The sequence below is a fragment of the Podarcis melisellensis genome (assembly GCF_964234715.1).
Source record: "Podarcis melisellensis genome assembly, chromosome: 2".
In the NCBI taxonomy this organism is placed as follows: domain Eukaryota; kingdom Metazoa; phylum Chordata; class Lepidosauria; order Squamata; family Lacertidae; genus Podarcis; species Podarcis melisellensis.
In genome coordinates this window covers 113,874,382-113,893,223 of record NC_138529.1, presented here as the reverse complement: position 1 = coordinate 113,893,223, position 18,842 = coordinate 113,874,382, and the positions used below count along the sequence as shown (strand labels likewise).

The 18,842-nt window shown below is 44.4% G+C and overlaps 2 protein-coding genes and 1 long non-coding RNA gene across 3 annotated transcripts in view; 1 reads left to right on the top strand and 2 right to left on the bottom strand.

Moving 5' to 3' along the window:
• The first annotated feature begins 5,951 nt into the window (after window positions 1-5,951).
• LOC309365336 overlaps window positions 5,952-18,842 on the top strand; it is a 130,609-nt gene continuing 117,718 nt past the window's right edge. The window contains exons 1-2 of the long non-coding RNA XR_014166026.1: window positions 5,952-6,583; window positions 7,031-10,308. This is a non-coding gene — a long non-coding RNA (uncharacterized lncRNA). The remainder of the gene's footprint in view (window positions 6,584-7,030; window positions 10,309-18,842) is intronic.
• LOC309364962 (uncharacterized protein) overlaps window positions 7,818-18,842 on the bottom strand; it is a 147,369-nt gene continuing 136,344 nt past the window's right edge. The window contains exon 3 of the mRNA XM_081903016.1: window positions 7,818-8,021. The gene's annotated coding sequence lies outside the window, so the exon portion shown is untranslated. The remainder of the gene's footprint in view (window positions 8,022-18,842) is intronic.
• Window positions 7,818-18,842, bottom strand: part of LOC309364412 (uncharacterized protein) — a 114,798-nt gene continuing 103,773 nt past the window's right edge. Inside the window, exons 3-4 of the mRNA XM_081901637.1 lie at window positions 15,225-15,411; window positions 7,818-12,875 (exon numbers count right to left, since the gene is read on the bottom strand). Of these exons, the coding sequence (XP_081757763.1) occupies window positions 10,816-12,875; window positions 15,225-15,411 (2,247 nt within the window). The 3' untranslated portion in view covers window positions 7,818-10,815. The remainder of the gene's footprint in view (window positions 12,876-15,224; window positions 15,412-18,842) is intronic.

Below are 18,842 nucleotides of genomic sequence, written 5' to 3'. Positions count from 1 at the left end.
TGCAGGACCACAGCTGGTAAATTTGTGCAACTACCCATGCGGAGTCCTTCTCTTTTCCCCTCTCTCACTAAAGGTTGGGTGAGTGTCCTTCCTGGAGTGATGCATTCTGGTTGTGGAGGCCAGGAGACTGGGGTGGTGGCTACAGTTTTTTGTTTTGAACTTGGGTCAACTTAGGTTTTATCGTAATGCACCAAATGTACATTAGTACAGCAATGTACTAAAAACTGTTCATATTGTAACCCATCTTTTCAGGCTGTGATTCAGTCATCTGAACATGGACATTATCTGAATAAATCTTGCAACGACCTTGCAAGGTAGGCCAGTGTTATTCTACTTGCACTGCACATGGCAGTGCTGAGGCTGCAAGACGTGCCAAGATTTTTATCTCAGTGGGGAGAAAAGAGCATTTTGGAAATGGAGGCAATTTAGAGGAGGAAAATGGAGGTTGGTGGAAGGACCCCTCTTCTGACGTAGCTTCTGCTCTGATGAAATTCAGAGTCCCCTGCAGCTGTTTAGGTAAAGTAAGAACAGAAGGAGATATGATCACAAAACTCCCATGTATAAGAAAGTTTGGTCTAGCAAACCTTTTAAAAGTGGATTAGAGAGAAAGTGCAGGGAGGAGGAATATTCACCACCATAGCTAAACAGAACCTCCATGTCGAGAGGCAGTGGATCTGTGACCTCCAGTGCTGGAAACCCAGGCTGTGAATAACAATCATTATGTCACCCAAACAACTCCACCCAGGGAGGAGGGGGAAACATCAAGGTTTATAGAAGTACAAATAATATTTGGGGGGGGGGGACCAAGGCAGAGGGAGGGAAATCCAAAAACAACCCAGTGAGAGGACTAAGCATGTTCAGTGGACAGGGAATGCTGATCCTGGCTGCAACTTCTAGCATGTTGGAAAGGCAGCAACAGATCTTTGTATATGGATAAGGCTGCAACAGACCCACCTAACATTTAAAGCACATGGCTTCACCCAAGAAATCCTGTGAGCTGCCGTTTGTTAGGGGTGTTGAGAACTGTAGCAATAAACTACAGGTCCCGTGGTTGTCTGGGGGAAGCCATGTGCTTTAAATGTATGGGATCTGCACAGCCTAAGAAACAAACAGGCAAAAGGAATATTGGCCAACAAAATCAAACAACCCACTTCATGTGTCCTGCTAGTCCCTGCCGTTTCCATCTCCTGATCTGATCATAGGATGAAGATCTCTGTCTGTCCTGGAGAGAAAGATGCCTAAAGGGCCCTTGGAGAGATTTTTTCAACTCCAATTTCAACTCCAATTTCAACTCCAAGCACAGTGCTGAAATGGGTAAAAGCCCTGATCTGGAAATAAATGATCCCTCTGGCTGCTCTTTAAAGAGGATTTCTAAAGAACAATCTGAAGGGTCTTTTTTCCACAGATCTCACTGCTAATTCAGAAGGGTCCTCTTGTGCTCTTATTTCTCCTCCACCCCAGCACTGGGGTTGGAAGGTCTAAACATGTTGTTTGTGTTTGCAAGACTTGTATGTATGCTAGATGGCATGTCTGGTGAGTGTGTGCAGCACCTCTGGCGTGTGTGCATGTGACTTTATGGTCTGCATCTCTTTTCTGTGTGCGCAATCATGTGCATACATTGGCCACAAAGCTCACTGGAATGTGGCCTCCAGAATCAATGCAGCTTTAAGCCCATAAACGTTTCGTTCCTCCTGCTCTATCAGAAAGAACAATCAAATCTGAGACTATCAGGAGGAGAGAACTGGATCTACAGAGTTAATGCTCTCAACATCCTATGGACACAAACCGCAATGAGATTTTCCATTAATTGCTTTGAGATTTTTTTCCTTAAAAAATATGAAGTAGTATAGAAATGAAATGAGTAATAATCTGAACATGAATAATCTGAACAAAGAATCCTCCTTTCCTCTGCCTTCCCAAATCTGGCACTCACTTCAACCCTCAGCCTTCATTTGCCTTACTGAGGAAGGTGGAAATAAAACAATTAATGAAACCAGGCTTAAGCCTGTCTCACTTATTTACACGCAGACACAAGAGGTCACTAACTTTGACAGCTTGAGAAAAGATCAGATGCATTCTCTGGAGTATAGATCTATCAGCTGTTTTAATTGTTGTGACAGATCAACAGAACCTCCATGTGTAGGCACAGTGGACCTTGATTTGGGGCAGGCAAAAGAAGCCATTTCCTTGCTAAATGAACCTGACGGACATCATTGCCACAAGATGCGACGATGGTGGTGGCAAAGAGAGCTTTCAAAGGCGATCAGACTAATTCATGAAGGAGGGCGAAAGATTTATCAATGGCACTGGCAGAGGAAGGGCGGCAGGAGTAGTGGCCTGCAAAGGGTGTCAGGGGGCTGCAGGGTGAGAGGGACACCTCCCTGTTGCACTGCTCTTCCATTCCCCCCCTGCCTCCCCTTCCCTCTCCGCCGTGGGGAGGACCGTCGAAATGGGCTGGGCTCCCTGCTGAGGGACAGGGAGAGGGGCGGCAAAAGCCCCAGCTACGCCGCTGATCCGTGAGCGACTATATGCATCGTCCATCGGGAAGCAGCAGCTGCCTTGGACCCCTCATTCTGCCCCTTGAGCTCAGGACTGAAGGGAGCAGCTCCCCAGGGTCTCCGGCAGGGTCCGTGCCAGCCTGAGCCAGAGATGTTTGCCCCTGTGCCCTCCTGCAGATGCCCTGCCCCTCAGCTGCGCCCCTTCCCCTTCCTGCCCGGTTGGGGGGGGGCGCCCTGCAGCCTCTAGCTGGGCTCGGGGCCTCATCCTGCCAGGGCCACGTGCTCTCCTCCTCCTCCTCCCCCCCCCCCGCCTCCTGCACCTCGGACTCCTCGCTCCGTCCCTGCAGCGGAATCCGGCTCCTCTCCGGGGAAACTCGGCAGGCCACTGCCCGCTATTCCTCCGCTCTCCTCGGCGGGGACAGGAAAGGGCAGCCGCTCTCGAGTCCCCCTGGCTGGCCCCGTTTCCTGCCTCTCTTGGCATCGGAGCTCGCTGGCTGTGGGTTGGGCCCTGGGAGGCTGCGAGGCTGGATGCTCCCCCTTGCGCTGTCCCTCAGAATTTATTGTATCATTGGAATCTACCTGGCATCTTATATGCCATCCAGAATGTTGCACAAATAAGTCTCCTTGTGATCCGATGTGCAGTCACTGGTTTCCTCATCACTAAATATTTTCAGAAAGCTGGGACGATGCCACCCTGCAGCCATAGCTGTCAACTTTCAGATTTGAAAATAAGGGATCAGCTGACTCGAAAATAAGGGATCAGCAGCCTCACCTCTCCCGGGTACAGTCTACAGGATATCTAACAATCCGGGATAGCAGCGGGAAATGGCACTGGAATAAGGGAATTTCCCGCAAAAGAAGGGAAGATTGACAGCTATGCCTGCAGCCCGAATGGGTAGCTGGAGGAGGCAGTCCAGTTCCCAGCTCTGCTGGTTGGGATCATGCAATCACTTAGTTCCAGCAACCGACCTTTCTAAACCTTCCAATATTTCTCTGATGAAAATAGGGACATCCCTTTCCATAAATATAATTTTCCTATTTATACACCACACATCTTATTGCGTTGCCCCAGCCACCCTGGGAAGTTTCCAACATATATAAAAAACATAATAAAACATTAAACATTAAAAAACTTTCCTATACAGGATTGCCTTCAGGGGGCCGGGGGTTGGATAACTCCATTCTCTAATTCTAAACAGTGGCACTGAACGGAGAGGGAAGGGTTAATCTCAATAATATCAGGACCCAAGCTAACTGCTGCAGTTGTGGTTAGGCAGCTAGCAGCAGCTGTGGTTAAAACCGCAATTGCTTCAGCTATGTAGGCCAGAAGCTGTTTCCTGCTTCCTGCTTCAGTAATGCAAGAGAAGAAGAAAACACATAGAAGGGAGGGAGGGGAGCTTAGCTAGCAATATAGCCACATGCCATATAAGGTAATAAGTTGTAACCTTGCCAGCTGATTAGGGGGACGAATGTATGCTCCCAGGTGTAAGAGAGCTTGCTGAACACAGTATAGGGGCCGCCAGTCTTTGGAAGATATTCCACTGGTTGCCTCTGCGCAGATCTCAAATAAATCCTTTTCTCTGTGGAACCACACCCTGGTGTTTCTTGTCTCCTTCGATCCCTTGGCAGCGGCCCGGGAAATGGAATAAGGTTATAGCACTTGGAGGGTTTCTCTTTCCCTGCTTTTTCCTTCACTGCCTCTGGTCTCCTGCATCCATTTAGCAGAGGAGGGGAGCGATTTTGGCCTTCATACTTCTAGCGTACAAAATTTATTTTCACATTTCTTTCAATGGGAAGCATATAGGGCAGCAGAGCCAAGGTGGTGGGGTCCAGAGTGGAGTTTCTATCATCCTTGACTGTCTGCCCTGCTGGCTGAAGCTGATGGGAACTTGACAACAACATCTGGGGACACCTCAATGACTATTCTGTGATATACAAAATCTTCAAAGGATTAAGGCACTGATCCAGAAGAGAATGAACTGAGAAGAGGCCCCACTGAATTATCTGAAGTGAAACAGAGGAAAATCATTACATTATCATCATCATAATTTATTATTTATACCCCGCCCATCTGGCTGAGTTTCCCCAGCCACTCTGGGCGGCTTCCAATCAAGTGTTAAAAACAATACAGCATTAAATATCAAAAACTTCCCTAAACAGGGATGCCTTCAGATGTCTTTTAGGATAGGATAGCTGCTTATTTCCTTCACATCTGAAGGGAGGGTGTTGGCTTCCTAACTATAAGCTACTCTGTTTGGATATCATAAAAATTCAGAGACAGACAGACTTTAATGTTGTATACAGTGTAAGGTTGGGGAATTGAGAGGTGGGGAGAGCAAGCGGGGGGGGAGGGGTAGTACACTTTCATTATTTTACAAAGTTCATATGCAAGGTGTTTGTGTCAGTGTGACATGGGTAGCTTCTCTTCCTTTTCATTTATTAGTTTTCATTGGCAGTGAGAAATATCGGGGGCCCCCAGGGCATAGTTCGTTGCCATCAGTTGACTGCAGTAAAGGTGGTGGAGGCTGAACCATTTTGAGGAAGAGATTGTTGTAATTCTTGGTTTGGTCCTTCAAGTAAAGGTGAAGGGACCCCTGACCATTAGACCCAGTTGTAGACAACTCTGGGGTTGCGGCGCTCATCTCGCTTTACTGGCCGAGGGAGCCGGCGTACAGCTTCCGGTTCATGTGGCCAGCATGACTAAGCTACTTCTGGTGAACCAGAGCAGCACACAGAAATGCCATTTACCTTCCCGCTGGAGCGGTACCTATTTATCTACTTGCAGTTTGACGTGCTTTTGAACTGCTAGGTTGGCAGGAGCAGGGACCGAGCAACGGGACCGTCGTGGGGATTCAAACCATGACCTTCTGATCGGCAAGCCCTAGGCTCTGTGGTTTAACAAACAGCACCACCCACGTCCCTTCAAGTACTTGCTGTTAAAGTTGTTCCATGGAATTCCTGATCTGGACCTTGTGTGGAAATGAATTCTCTCCATCACAGAAATAAGTTTTGGAGCTTTACTGCAGAACAGTCTTAAACAGTCTAACAATAAGATAAGCATGATAAAGTAGCACATTGCAAACAATGTTCAGTCCTTTATGTAATTCAGTCAGCTTTCCTCTCTCTGGTCCCAGAGGGAGATCCTAAGCTTCTTCAACATTGCATGACTTATTTGCAACTGCTGATGCTGCTTCTCCTAGCCATCTCCAGCAAGAACCCACTGGCTTCTCAGGTTTAAGCTTCCTTCCGTGAGAGCTCTGCAGCTTATGCCTCCAGCGATGAGTTATGAGGAAAGATCCAGCCTCCTCTGATGCTTCTGTCAGAGTGGAACCTCTTGCCTAAGTCGAAGAGAAACTTCCCTTTATAGTATTATTACAATGCATTCAAGCACAGCATTATATGTACATTAAACTTATAGCACTTGTTCCCTTCCAAGTAACAATGACACTTACAAACAGGTTGTCACTTTCTTTTATTATGTCTGCTTTGTATGCCAGAATGTTATCTCTCTTTTCCCTCAAATGCTCCAGGCGACCACAGATGAGTGTCTAAAGAGAAACCAAAAGCTCAGAGTTGGGGGGGGGGGTGAAGCCTTGAATATCAGGTTGCCTCCTAGTCCCTGCCATTAGATTTGTATTTGGAAAGTGTTGTAGGAGTTTTAAGGTTTTTTAGCTGTATATTTAAAAAACAAGGATCTTGTGAGATGTTTCATTATTTTGTTATTCTGACATTGCATTGCACAGGAGCACCTTTGCACAGCTGTTTGATTTTTTTTTAATGAAAAAAGAATAAGAATGCATTCCAAAGGGTTTCTTTAGAAGCAGAACAAGTATTTTATTTTATTTTTTATAACAGAGGAAATGATGCCCAATTCTTAGTGCTCATCCTGGCTTTAAGATTAGCAGCCACACCCTCACAAAAAGCTATGAAAGGATTTTGTTAGCAAGATTCAAGGTGAATTCCTGCCTTATTTTCCAGGGCTGCTTCTTCCCTGAAAACCAAAATTTTAAAAGATGATGCTGTAAGGTGCTACACTCAATATGCCAGCAACTTTGGAAAACTCAGCAGTGGCCAGAGGATTGGAGGTCAGTCTTGTACGGATATCTATCGATCTTGCCTTATCGATAGAGCCGCAACGTCAGACAGCTTTACGATCCGCATCAATCAGCAGTTTATAACGGGTCCGGCACACTTCTTCACAGCTGCGCCACTGTTGCTCCCTTCAGGTCACGGCTTAGCAGAGTTGAACACAGCGTGTAAAGCAGTCTTGCTTCTTGTAAGCACACATAGACAGGTTCGTCTATTTACAGCTCTTTATTAAAACATTACAGCAAACAAAGTCCAGGGCTTCTTTCAGCCATGTCTCCCTCACAGATACACAGAGGGAAGTGAACAATACAGGGATTGTCCCGCCCAGCTTCTATCTCCGCCCAGCTGTAAGCTGACGTTAGCAGGTGACACACACCAGGGGAATTTAACCAGATAAATTCTGAACCATCACAAGTCTACATCCCAATCCCAAAGAAGGGCAGTGCCAAAGAATGTTCCAACTACCGCACAATTGCACTCATTTCACACGCTTGCAAGGTTATGCTTAAAATTCTACAAGGCAGGCTTAAGCAGTATGTGGATTGAGAACTCCCAGAAGTGCAAGCTGGATTTCGAGGGGGCAGAGGAACCAGAGACCAAATTGCAAACATGCGCTGCATTTTGGAGAAAGCTAGAGAGTTCATGAAAAACATCTACTTCTGCTTCATTGACTATGCAAAAGCCTTTGACTGTGTCAACCACAGCAAACTATGGCAAGTTTTTAAAGAAATGGAAGTGCCCGATCATGTGAGGAGAATCAGAACTTACAGGGTTAAACAGTTCTGTGTGACGTCTCACATTCTGAGGCGTGGTTATGTTCACATACGGGAATCTTTCTTTGTGTGTGATTTACTTTCATTTTTGGCTGAGAGGCGAGAATGATGCCTGCTCTCTCGCCAGGACTGATTTATGATGTTTTTCTACTCATTAAAGACTGTTAGAGATTAGCAAGAAGCCTGCGCACAGCCTGATTTATTATCCAAGGCAACACTTTCTGCCGCTGCGGATCTCTGCTAAGAGCTGTGAAGAGAGCTCAAGCTTTTTCTATCGGCACAGGTGTCCATCGGCCCAGGGGAAGTGTTGCCGGGCGCCATCATATCTCAGCAGATCACATCATCTGTCTTTTCTGTGTTACGGAAAAATCTAGGTGTGAGGCTGCTCAGTCACCCAGCCCGTCGGGCAGAGACCGTGGGTCCCTTGTTGAATAAAGGAAGGAGTCCAGCCATCAACTGGAGCAAATAGCTGTAGACCAAAGTTTATTTCGCAACAGGTTGAAAGAGGAATTTTGAACCCTGAGCATGGGGTGACAAAGACTTTTAAAACTTCCCCACCATATCCCAGAATACAGTTTGTAGAGCATCACTGCTATATGATTGTTACATCACTGACATGTCACAAAAGGGATGGGGTAGACAGGGGTTACACTAGTTTAACCTTGGCAAACAAGTCCTTGGTACAAGATTAGCATAAGTAGACATGTCAGGGCAAGACTCAGGTATACGATTAGCATAGGCAAACACCTCTGAAGTCCCATCACCCAAAGTACAATAGAACTTCCTTTGCATGTCTGGCCCCTTGGCAAGTTTGGTGATGGGATTAGGCTTTCCTTGGCCCAGCTCAGCAATTCTCACCCCTGGACACTTCCTGGAGTCCTTTTTCAAGGGGAAAATATCTTTGGAATGGAGGAAACTCTCAAAGGAGTTGATTTTATATTATTTTTAAAGCTAGGTAACTTCCCTGAGCTGTCACGTTGAAAGGATACATTCAGGCATAATTTTTGTAACATTTAACAGTGTAGCAATATGTTGTTTCCGTAACATGAGAAATCTCCCATAATTTCCATAACATAAGAAATCTCTATGTGGGACAAGAAGCTACAGTTAGAACTGGATATGGAACAACTGATTGGTTCAAAATTGGGAAAGAGTATGACAAGGCTGTATACTGTCTCCCCGCTTATTTAACTTATATGCGGAATTCAACATGAGAAAGGCTGGAGTGGATGAATCCCAAACTGGAATTAAGATTGCCGGAAGAAATATCAACAACCTCAGATATGAGGATGACACAACCTTGATGGCAGAAAGTGAGGAGGAATTAAAGAACCTTTCAATGAGGGTGAAAGAGGAGAGCGCAAAATATGGTCTAAAGCTCAACATCAAAAAAACGAAGATCATGGCCACTGGTCGCATCACCTCCTGGCAAATAGAAGGGGAAGAAATGGAGGCAGTGAGAGATTTTACTTTCTGGGGCTCCATGATCACTGCAGATGGTGACAGCAGTCACAAAATTAAAAGACTCCTGTTTCTTGGGAGAAAAGCAAGGACAAACCTAGACAGCATCCTAAAAAGCAAAGACATCACCTTGCCAACAAAGGTCCGTATAGTTAAAGCTATGGTTTTCCCAGTAGTGATGTCTGTAAGTGAGAGTTGGACCATAAAGAAGGCTGATCGCCGAAGAATGGATGCTTTTGAATTATGGTGCTGGAGGAGACTCTTGAGAGTCCCATGGACTGCAAAAAGATCAAACCTCTCCATTCTGAAGGAAATCAGCCCTGAGTGCTCACTGGAAGGACAGATCCTGAAGCTGAGGCTCCAATACTTTGGCCACCTCATGAGAAGACTCGACTCCCTGGAAAAGACCCTGATGTTGGGAAAGATGGAGGGAACAAGGAGAAGGGGACGACAGAGGACAAGATGGTTGGACAGTGTTCTCGAAGCTACCATCATGAGTTTGACCAAGCTGTGGGTGGCAGTGGAAGAGAGGAGTGCCTGGCATGCTCTGGTCCATGGGGTCACGAAGAGTCGGACATGACTAAATAACTAAACAACAACAATCTTGCCAAATGAACCTTATATTGTCCTGTTTGACAAGACCAGCTGCCATGTTTGAGTTGTGTTTTATTTTTTGGGGGGGAGGCTTAAGCATCATTTTGGGAGGCAGCAAATGGTCACATTTAAGAACTGTGGAATCGGTTATCTGTCACATGAGAAACAAGGCCTGATTCCCGCCACCGCCCCTTAATCCTCTCCAGCTATTTGCTGATCCATCAACCTTGAGGGAGCTAAAAATATTCCCAGTTCCCCAAATTCCTGTCAAAACTGTCCCAAGGTGGTGTCAACCATAAATTTTCCCTACTATTTTGAACACATCTGGCAAATTGATTCAAATCAACATTCATGAGCATGGAATCAAAAATGTTGTTGCTCCCCTAAGTTTCCCTGGTTGTCCACTTCCAATCTCAGCTCTTGGCAGAACTGGGAGGCATTGGCTGGTTCCTGTCACCTGACAGCTGGAGGTTTTCAGAGAGAGTGCAGAGTGCTGAGGAACCAGATGCTGAGACTTCAGCTAGAGTTCAACAACACAGGTGCTTGCTATATGCAACTTGGAGACAAAGAATCCTTTATTTTCAGTCAGATTCAGAACTATTTCCTGTCTTCTTACCTATGAATTACATTTATGTTCCACACTTACCTCATCAAGCCCACCACAAGAAATAGTGCTTTCACGCACACAGCAACCCTGCGAGGGAGGTTTCGCATAAAGATGGTGACCAGCTTTAAGTTGCCCAATCGGCTCCACGACTGAGGAGGGATTTGAATTGTCCCCGGCATTTGTGGACCTAGATCCTTGGACTCCAGCTCCCATGAGCCCCAGCCAGCGTGGCCAATGGCTAAAGAAGACGTGAGTTGCAATTTGACATCATCTGGAGGGGCCACAGGTTACCCAACAGGTCCGTTTTCAGCGCCTTGACCTTCTCCTGGCGCAGCTGCCCTTGGAACTCCTCGTACTGAATGTGCTTCGTCCTGCAGTGTGTCTGCAGGTGGGCCTTCTTCAGGACGGGGAGGGCCTCACCACAAATGAGGCTCAGCTCCACAAAGAAATAGTCATGGGTCCATTTCTTATTAAAAATGCTGCACTCCAAATCTATCTTCCTCTTCTTGTGGAAACATTGATTGTGTTCAGAAACAGACAATTAGGCAGACGAAGCTGTTCGAATATGGGAGTCCTATTCTGCTCTTTGAGCCATTGAAGCTTCTGAGCTCTTTTCAAAGGCAGCCCCAGGTAGAGTGTGTTAAAGTAACTGCTACGAAATGTGGCACAGGACTGCTTTCTTTTGACACCAAGGGGAGCTCCTCTTCTGGGGCTGAAAGCATTGGCATGGTTTGATTTTGTCAGTATTGCAAGGAAGCATAGAAGGAAAGGTAAAAAACACCTATGCAGTTTATTAAAGTATCTGTGGTTTTTGCCCTGTATGGGTTCGTTGATGTCTTCTAAGTGCTCCATATTGGCTGTAGCTCTTTCCATATTCAATACATTTAATTGATTTCTCCCCCGTGTGAGTTCGTTGATGTCTTCTAAGTGTCCCACTTCGACTGAAGCTCTTTCCACAATCCACACATTCAAATGGTTTCTCCATTGTGTGAGTTTGTTGATGTCTTCTAAGTGATCCACTATCACTGTAGCTCTTTCCACATTCCATACATTTAAATGGTTTTTCCCCTGTGTGAGTTCGTTGGTGCATTCTAAGTTCTCCACTTCGACTGTAGCTCTTTCCACATTCCATACATTTAAATGGTTTTTCCCCTGTGTGAGTTCGTTGGTGTATTCTAAGTTCTCCACTTCGACTGTAGCTCTTTCCACATTCAATACATTTAAATGGTTTCTCCCCTGTGTGAGTTCGTTGATGTCTTCTAAGTGTCCCACTTCGACTGAAGCTCTTTCCACAATCCACACATTCAAATGGTTTCTCCCCTGTGTGAGTTTGTTGATGTCTTCTAAGTGCTCCACTTTCATGGAAGCTCTTTCCACACTGCATACATTTAAATGGTTTCTCCCCTGTGTGAGTACGTTGGTGTATTCTAAGTGATCCACTATCCCTGTAGCTCTTTCCACATTCCATACATTTAAATGGTTTTTCCCCTGTGTGAGTTCGTTGGTGTATTATAAGTTCTCCACTTCGACTGTAGCTTTTTCCACATTCAATACATTCAAATGGTTTCTCCCCTGTGTGAGTTTGTTGATGTCTTCTAAGTGCTCCACTTTCATGGAAGCTCTTTCCACACTGCATACATTTAAATGGTTTCTCCCCTGTGTGAGTTCGTTGGTGTATTCTAAGTGATCCACTATCACTGTAGCTCTTTCCACATTCCATACATTTAAATGGTTTTTCCCCTGTGTGAGTTCGTTGGTGTATTCTAAGTTCTCCGCTTCGACTATAGCTTTTTCCACATTCAATACATTCAAATGGTTTCTCCCCTGTGTGAGTTTGTTGATGTCTTCTAAGTGCTCCACTTTCATGGAAGCTCTTTCCACACTGCATACATTTAAATGGTTTGTCCCCTGTGTGAGTTCGTTGGTGTATTCTAAGGCCTCCACTTTGACTGTAGCTCTTTCCACATTCAATACATTTAAATGGTTTCTCCCCTGTGTGAGTTCGTTGGTGTCTTCTACGATGTCCACTTTCACTGAAGCTCTTTCCACATTCAATACATTTAAATGGTTTCTCTCCCGTGTGAGTACGTTGGTGTATTCTAAGTGATCCACTATCATTGAAGCTCTTACCGCACTCCATACATTTAAATGGTTTCTCACCTGTGTGAATTCGTTGGTGTATTCTAAGTGCTCCACTTTCACTGAAGCTCTTTCCACATTCAATACATTTCAATGGTTTATCCTCCGTGTGTATTCGTAGATGACTTCTAAGGGTTCCACTTCGACTGAAGCCCTTACCGCACTCCATACATTTAAATGGTTTCTCCCCTGTGTGAGTTCGTTGGTGTATTCTAAGTGATCCACTATCCCTGTAGCTCTTACTACATTCCATACATTTAAATGGTTTTTCCCCTGTGTGAGTTCGTTGGTGTATTCTAAGTTCTCCGCTTCGACTATAGCTTTTTCCACATTCAAAACATTTAAATGGTTTCTCCCCTGTGTGAGTTCGCTGATGTATTCGAAGTTTCCCAGTGGTACTGAAGCTCTTTTCACATTCAATACATTCAAATGGTTTCTCCCCTGTGTGAGTTCGTTGGTGTCTTCTAAGATGTCCACTTCCACTGAAGCTCTTACCGCACTCCATACATTTAAATGGTTTCTCACCCGTGTGAGTTCGTTGATGTATTCTAAGTGCTTGACTATGACTAAAGATCGTCCCACACTTCATACATTCAAATAGTTTCTCTCCTTTGTGAGTTTGTTGTTGTATCCTCAGTTTCTTTGTTCTTCCCAATGAATTCACCTGTGGCTCCATAGAATTCTGACTTTCATCTTCCTCACCTGTTTGGGAGTCTGGGAGGAAAGAGAATCCTGTTAGACTTTCAAGAAAGACAAAAAAGGAACTGAACACATGTCAATCCCAATCTGTACCTTCTCTCATTTTAACACCGTCTCCAATCTCCACTGTCCTCTCTAGGTTCCAATTTTTTTGCAAAGCAGATGAGATAATGGCAAGAGCAACACATGATCACTCCATTCACACTTAATAAAGCAGCATCATTTTATAATACAGATCTATGGTGGAATTAGCTTATTAGACACATGTCTGTATTTTTCTTTCTGAATTGAAGAAATGATCTCAGGCTCGAGTAACAGTGTCTCCTTTGTGAAATAAGTAAAACTTAAGTGCTACATGTAACTGTAAAAATATTGCAATATATTGGAACCTAAGAAAAGGCCCACCTAGTCCAGCATCCTCTTCTCACAGAGGCCAACCAGATGCCTGTGGGAAACCGGCAAGCAGGACTGGAGCACAAGAGTCTTCTCTGCCTTCCTGTGCTTTCCAGACACTAGTATCAAGAAGCATTATTGCCTAGACCACAAGGGCAGAGCAGAGATGTCAGTCTTATCCTTTTTTTCAAGCTATCCATGTTGCTGGATGTCACTGTCTCCTGTAGGATGGATTCCATAGATGAACTATGCTTCTGTTTATTCATCTTTTGCGGCCCTTAAAGGCTGATAAATGTATTATGGCCTAAGCTTTTGTGGGCTGCAGTCTGACAAAGTGGAATTTTGAGCAGGATACGTGATGCCACAGGGACGTGGGGACAGGTGAGGCTGCTGATCCCTTATTTTCAAATCTGAAAGTTGACAGCTATGAACCAGCATGTTTAGATCTTCCATTCCCAGTGCTGGGGTGGGGAAAAATAAGAGCACAAGAAGACCCTGCTGAATTAGCAATGAGATCCATGAAAAAAGACCCTTCTGATTGTTCTTTAGAAACCCTCTTTAAAGAGCAGCCAGTGGGATCATTTATCTCCAAATCAGGACTCCTATCCCATCTCAGCACTGTGCTGATTCCTGCTGAGATTGGAGTTAAAGGATCTCTCTAAGGGACTTTAAGGGACGCGGGTGGTGCTGTGGTCTAAACCACAGAGCCACGGCTTGCCGATCAGAAGGTTGGCGGTGCGAATCCCCGTGACAGGGTGAGCTCCCGTTGCTCGGTCCCTGCTCCTGCCAACCTAGCAGTTTGAAAGCATGTCAAAGTGCAAGTAGATAAATAGGTACCGCTCCAGCGGGAAAGTAAACAGCGTTTCTGTGCGCTGTTCTGGTTCACCAGAAGTGGCTTAGTCATGCTGGCCACATGACCTGGAAGCTGTACACAGGCCCCCTCGGCCAGTAAAGCGAGATGAGTGCCGCAACCCCAGAGTCAGTCACGACTGGACCTAATGGTCAGGGGTCCCTTTACCTGGTGCCACTATAAACCTCTGAGTCTCTTTGTTGGCTTTGTGTACTTATTTTGAAATTTGTACCAAGGTTGTACCATAGTATCTCCATAGAAGCTTAAAGGTAAAGGTAAAGGTACCTCTGCCTGTACGGGCCAGTCGTGTCCGACTCTAGGGTTGTGCGCCCATCTCACTTAAGAGGCCGGGGGCCAGCGCTGTCCAGAGACACTTCCGGGTCACGTGGCCAGCGTGACAAAGCTGCTCTGATGAGCCGGCACCAGCGCAGCACACAGAAACGCCGTTTACCTTCCCGCTATAAAGCGGTACCAATTATCTACTTGCACTTAGGGGAGCTTTCGAACTGCTAGGTGGACAGGAGCTGGGACCGAAAGAGGGGAACTCACCCTGCCGCAGGGTTTCGAACCGCCGACCATGCGATCGGCAAGCCCTAGGCGCTGAGGTTTTACCCACAGCGCCACCCGCGTCCCACCGCCACCCGCGTCCCACCCATAGAAGCTTAGGGACGGACAAAATTACAGGGTTGCTATAAATTATTATCCCACTCACTCACTCTCACAAACAATCCCGGTATGTAAGATTGGCAAGTTTACAAAATTTGCTTCTAATACCAGATGCTCTTGGACTTTATATGTCCAATCCTAAGTATCACTCTGACCCTGTCTATAAAAAATAAGGGTAATAGATTAATTATAAATATTTATGGGAAGCATTTCCATTCCCCTTCACCCGTTTTTCAGGATTGGTGTGCCACATCATTATCAGCAATTATTCCTGCTGGGGAAATAACATCTAAGATTTAAAAGCCTGGAGGAAAAAAAGCTGCTTTGGAGAAGGCCTCACCCCTTCCTTCTTACGTTCAGGAACCTCCTTCCATTTGTCTCCTCTCCATCTTTTCACCTTTCTCCCTCCACCATCCATCTATCCCTCTCCCCATCTCCTCTCCCCTGGAACTCACCAGATTTATCCAAGGGTCCTGGGAGGGAATGCTCAGAGGTTGTGGGGAGGGATGCGGGAGACAGCTTGACCAGGTCACCCGTCCATCTTCCTCCTTCCATCCTGGCCAGGCTTGCAGGTTCTGTCTCAGCTAGGTTTGCAGGTTCGGCTTCCTGAGGAGCGCAGAATCCAGAGCAAGTTGCAGCTTCCTGGGAGGGAGAGAAGAAGCAGCCAAGGGAGTCTGAGAGCCCCTGTAGGGATTCTCTTGCTCAAGATATTCTGCTGCCCCTGGAGAAGCCCCAATTGGGCACCCCCTTCCCAAGTGCCTCCACCCATTTTCAAAAACCTTTGGCAATTCCTTTCACCTCCCTTCCTAAGGCTGGCATGGTATGTACATTAGCGGCCTGAGAGTAGGTCCCTTGGAATTTAAGAGTTAATCTGCAAAGAACTGCTCTGAATACATGGGTGGCCCTTGCATGGAGAAGAAGGAAGCCCCTTGCTTGCATCAGGACCCCCTGGGAGAGGCGGTGGATCCGCCCACTGCTCCCTCTGCCCTCGCTGCCTCCTCCTCTGTCCTCCTGCCCTGCAAACACCCTTTGCTCTTGTGGTGGAAAGAGCCTTCAAACCCATCGGTTTCCTCCTCTGCTCCCCCTCCTGTCCTTTTGGGAAACAGAACTTTGAGTCCGCAAATAAGATAGGGAAATATCTAGCGTGGCAGTTGAGAGAAAGGAAGAAGTTGAGTACGATCAGTAAAATAAAAGAAGGAGATATGATTATGGAAGAACCAAAAGAAATAAAAAGAATATTCCAAAGATATTATAAGGATTTGTATAAAAGAGGAGAGGAAACAGAACAAGAAATAGATCAATTTTTGCAAAAACACCATCTGGAACAAATTGTAGAAGATGAAAGAGCAGCACTAGATGAGATAATAACACAGGAAGAGATAAAAAAGGCTATCAAAAAGATGAAAGCTGGGAAGGCGCCGGGACCGGAAGGCCTTCCGGCCAAATATTATAATATTAATTAACCAAATATCACCAGTGCTGGGAGAGGTTATGAACAATATATTGAGAGAAGGAAAGATACCTAATACCTGGATGGAAGCTTATGTTACATTGATTCCTAAAAAAGAGGTGGACACTATGGAAGTAAAGAACTATAGGCCAATCTCATTATTAAATAATGATTATAAGCTATTTGCAGACATAATGGCGGAAAGATTAAAGAAGGTCTTGATTAATAAAATTCATGGTGACCAAACAGGATTTCTCCCAGGGAGACAATTACGGGATAATGTAAGGAATTTGATTGACATTATTGAATACTTGGACATGAAAATAGACAGAAAAGCTGCACTGGTTTTCATAGACGCCGAAAAGGCATTTGACAATGTTTCCTGGAACTTCCTAAAGAAGGTTTTGGAGAGGATGGGAATTGGCGAAAAATTTAGAAGGGGCATAGAAGCAAAATACAAAGAACAGAAAGCAAAGCTGGTGATAAATAATAATACAACAGAATATTTTATCATTTATAAAGGGACCAGACAAGGTTGCCCCCTGTCCCCCTTATTATTTATTATGATTTTGGAAGTACTTAATAAGAGACTGAGGGAGGCAACAGAAGTGAAAGGAATTAGAGTAGGAAAGAAGGAATTCAAAATCAAACCTTCGCCGACGATATTGTTCTGACTTTGGAAGATCCACAAGATAGTGTAAAAGAAGCATTACAAAAAATTGAGGAATTTGGAGAGGTGGCAGGTTTTAAGGTAAATAAGAATAAAACTAAAATGCTGGTTAAAAATCTAACTAAGGAAGAAACGAAAGATCTAGAACAAAAAGTGGACATCATGGTGGTGAAAAATGAAATATTTGGGAGTGTGGATTACGGCAAAAAACATAAACTTATATAAAGATAATTATGAAGTTACATGGGAAAAAATAAAGAAAGATCTGGAAATATGGGGGAGGATGAAATTTTCCTTTTTAGGGAGGATAGCAGTGGTTAAAATGAATGTTTTGCCGAGGATGTTGTTTTTATTTCAAACTCTTCCAGTTATTAAAGGTTTAAAACAATGTAAAGAATGGCAGAGAACCCTGATGAAATTCATCTGGCAGGGGAAAAGACCAAGGATTAAAATGAAAATATTAACTGATAAAAAGGAAAGAGGAGGTTTTGCTCTCCCAGATTTGAGCCTATATTATGAAGCAGCGTGCCTACTTTGGCTAAAAGATTGGATAAAACTGGAGAACAGAGACCTATTGGATTTAGAAGGTTTCAATAATTGGTACGGGTGGCACGCATATCTCTGGTATGAGAAGGTGAAAGTCCACAGGGCTTTCTTAAATCATATTTTCAGGGGACCAATATATCAGGTCTGGGAAAGAAATAAGAACCTTCTTGAAAGAAAAACACCATGGTGGATCTCACCGGTAGAGGTCTTAACAATAAAAAAAACCAACATGGAAGGGAAGACAGCCACTTACGAAGATTTGGTAAGAAAATCAGAACAAGGGCTTAAACTTAAACCTTATGAGGAAATAAAGGATCAATTCACCGGTTGGCTACAATATCATCAGGTGAATGATATGTTAAAGCAAGATAAAAGAAAAATGGGCTTTGAGGACAAGAAATCAAAATTCAATATAGAAATAATAGAAGGTAAAAACAAAACATTGTCTAAATTATATGACATATTACTGGAATGGCATACAAAAGACGAGGAAGTCAAAGAGGCAATGATTAAATGGGCAATTGACTTCGGCTATAACATCGAGTTTGAAAAGTGGTTGAAATTGTGGAATAGAGATATTAAATTTACGGCCTGAACGAGTTTGAGAGAAAATGTTTGGAAAATGCTCTATAGATGGTATCTTATGCCGGCAAAATTGGCTAAAATCTATAGATCAGAAAATAAGACATGCTGGAAATGTGGTGAAGTGGAGGGAGACCTCTACCATATGTGGTGGCAATGCAACAAGGTGAAGGTTTTTTGGGAAGCAATTTATAATGAACTTAAAAAAGTTTTTAAATATACTTTTCCCAAAAGACCTGAGGCCTTTTTGCTGGGAATTATGGGTAAGGAAATAAAAAATGAAGATAAAAAAATATTTCTCTATGCCACCACAGCCGCAAGAATTATGCTGACACAAAACTGGAAAACAGAAACTATACCTAACGCAGTGTTTCCCAACCTTGTGCCTCCAGATGTTTTTGGCCTACAACTCCCATCATCCCTGACTAGCAAGACCAGTGGCAAGGGATGATGGGAATTGTAGGCCAAAAACAGCTGGAGGCACAAGGTTGGGAAACACTGACCTAACGTAAGTGACTGGCAGGTCAAAATGATTAACTATGCCGAGCTAGATAGATTAACAGGCAGAATACGAGACCAAGACGACCAGAAATTTCAAAAAATTGGAGTAAATTTTGGAAATATATTGGAACGGATATATAGGAGGAACTGGCGGTATTAGAAAAACTTTATCAGCTAATAATTATAAACTTTAATAAACTAATTACGTAATCCGGGATTTATTTGATACTTACCAAAAGGGTGAAGGGAAGTCAAAGGTTAAGTAGAGCCTAATGTTTATATTATTTTTTTGTATGATTGTACGCTTACTTTTGTATAGCATGA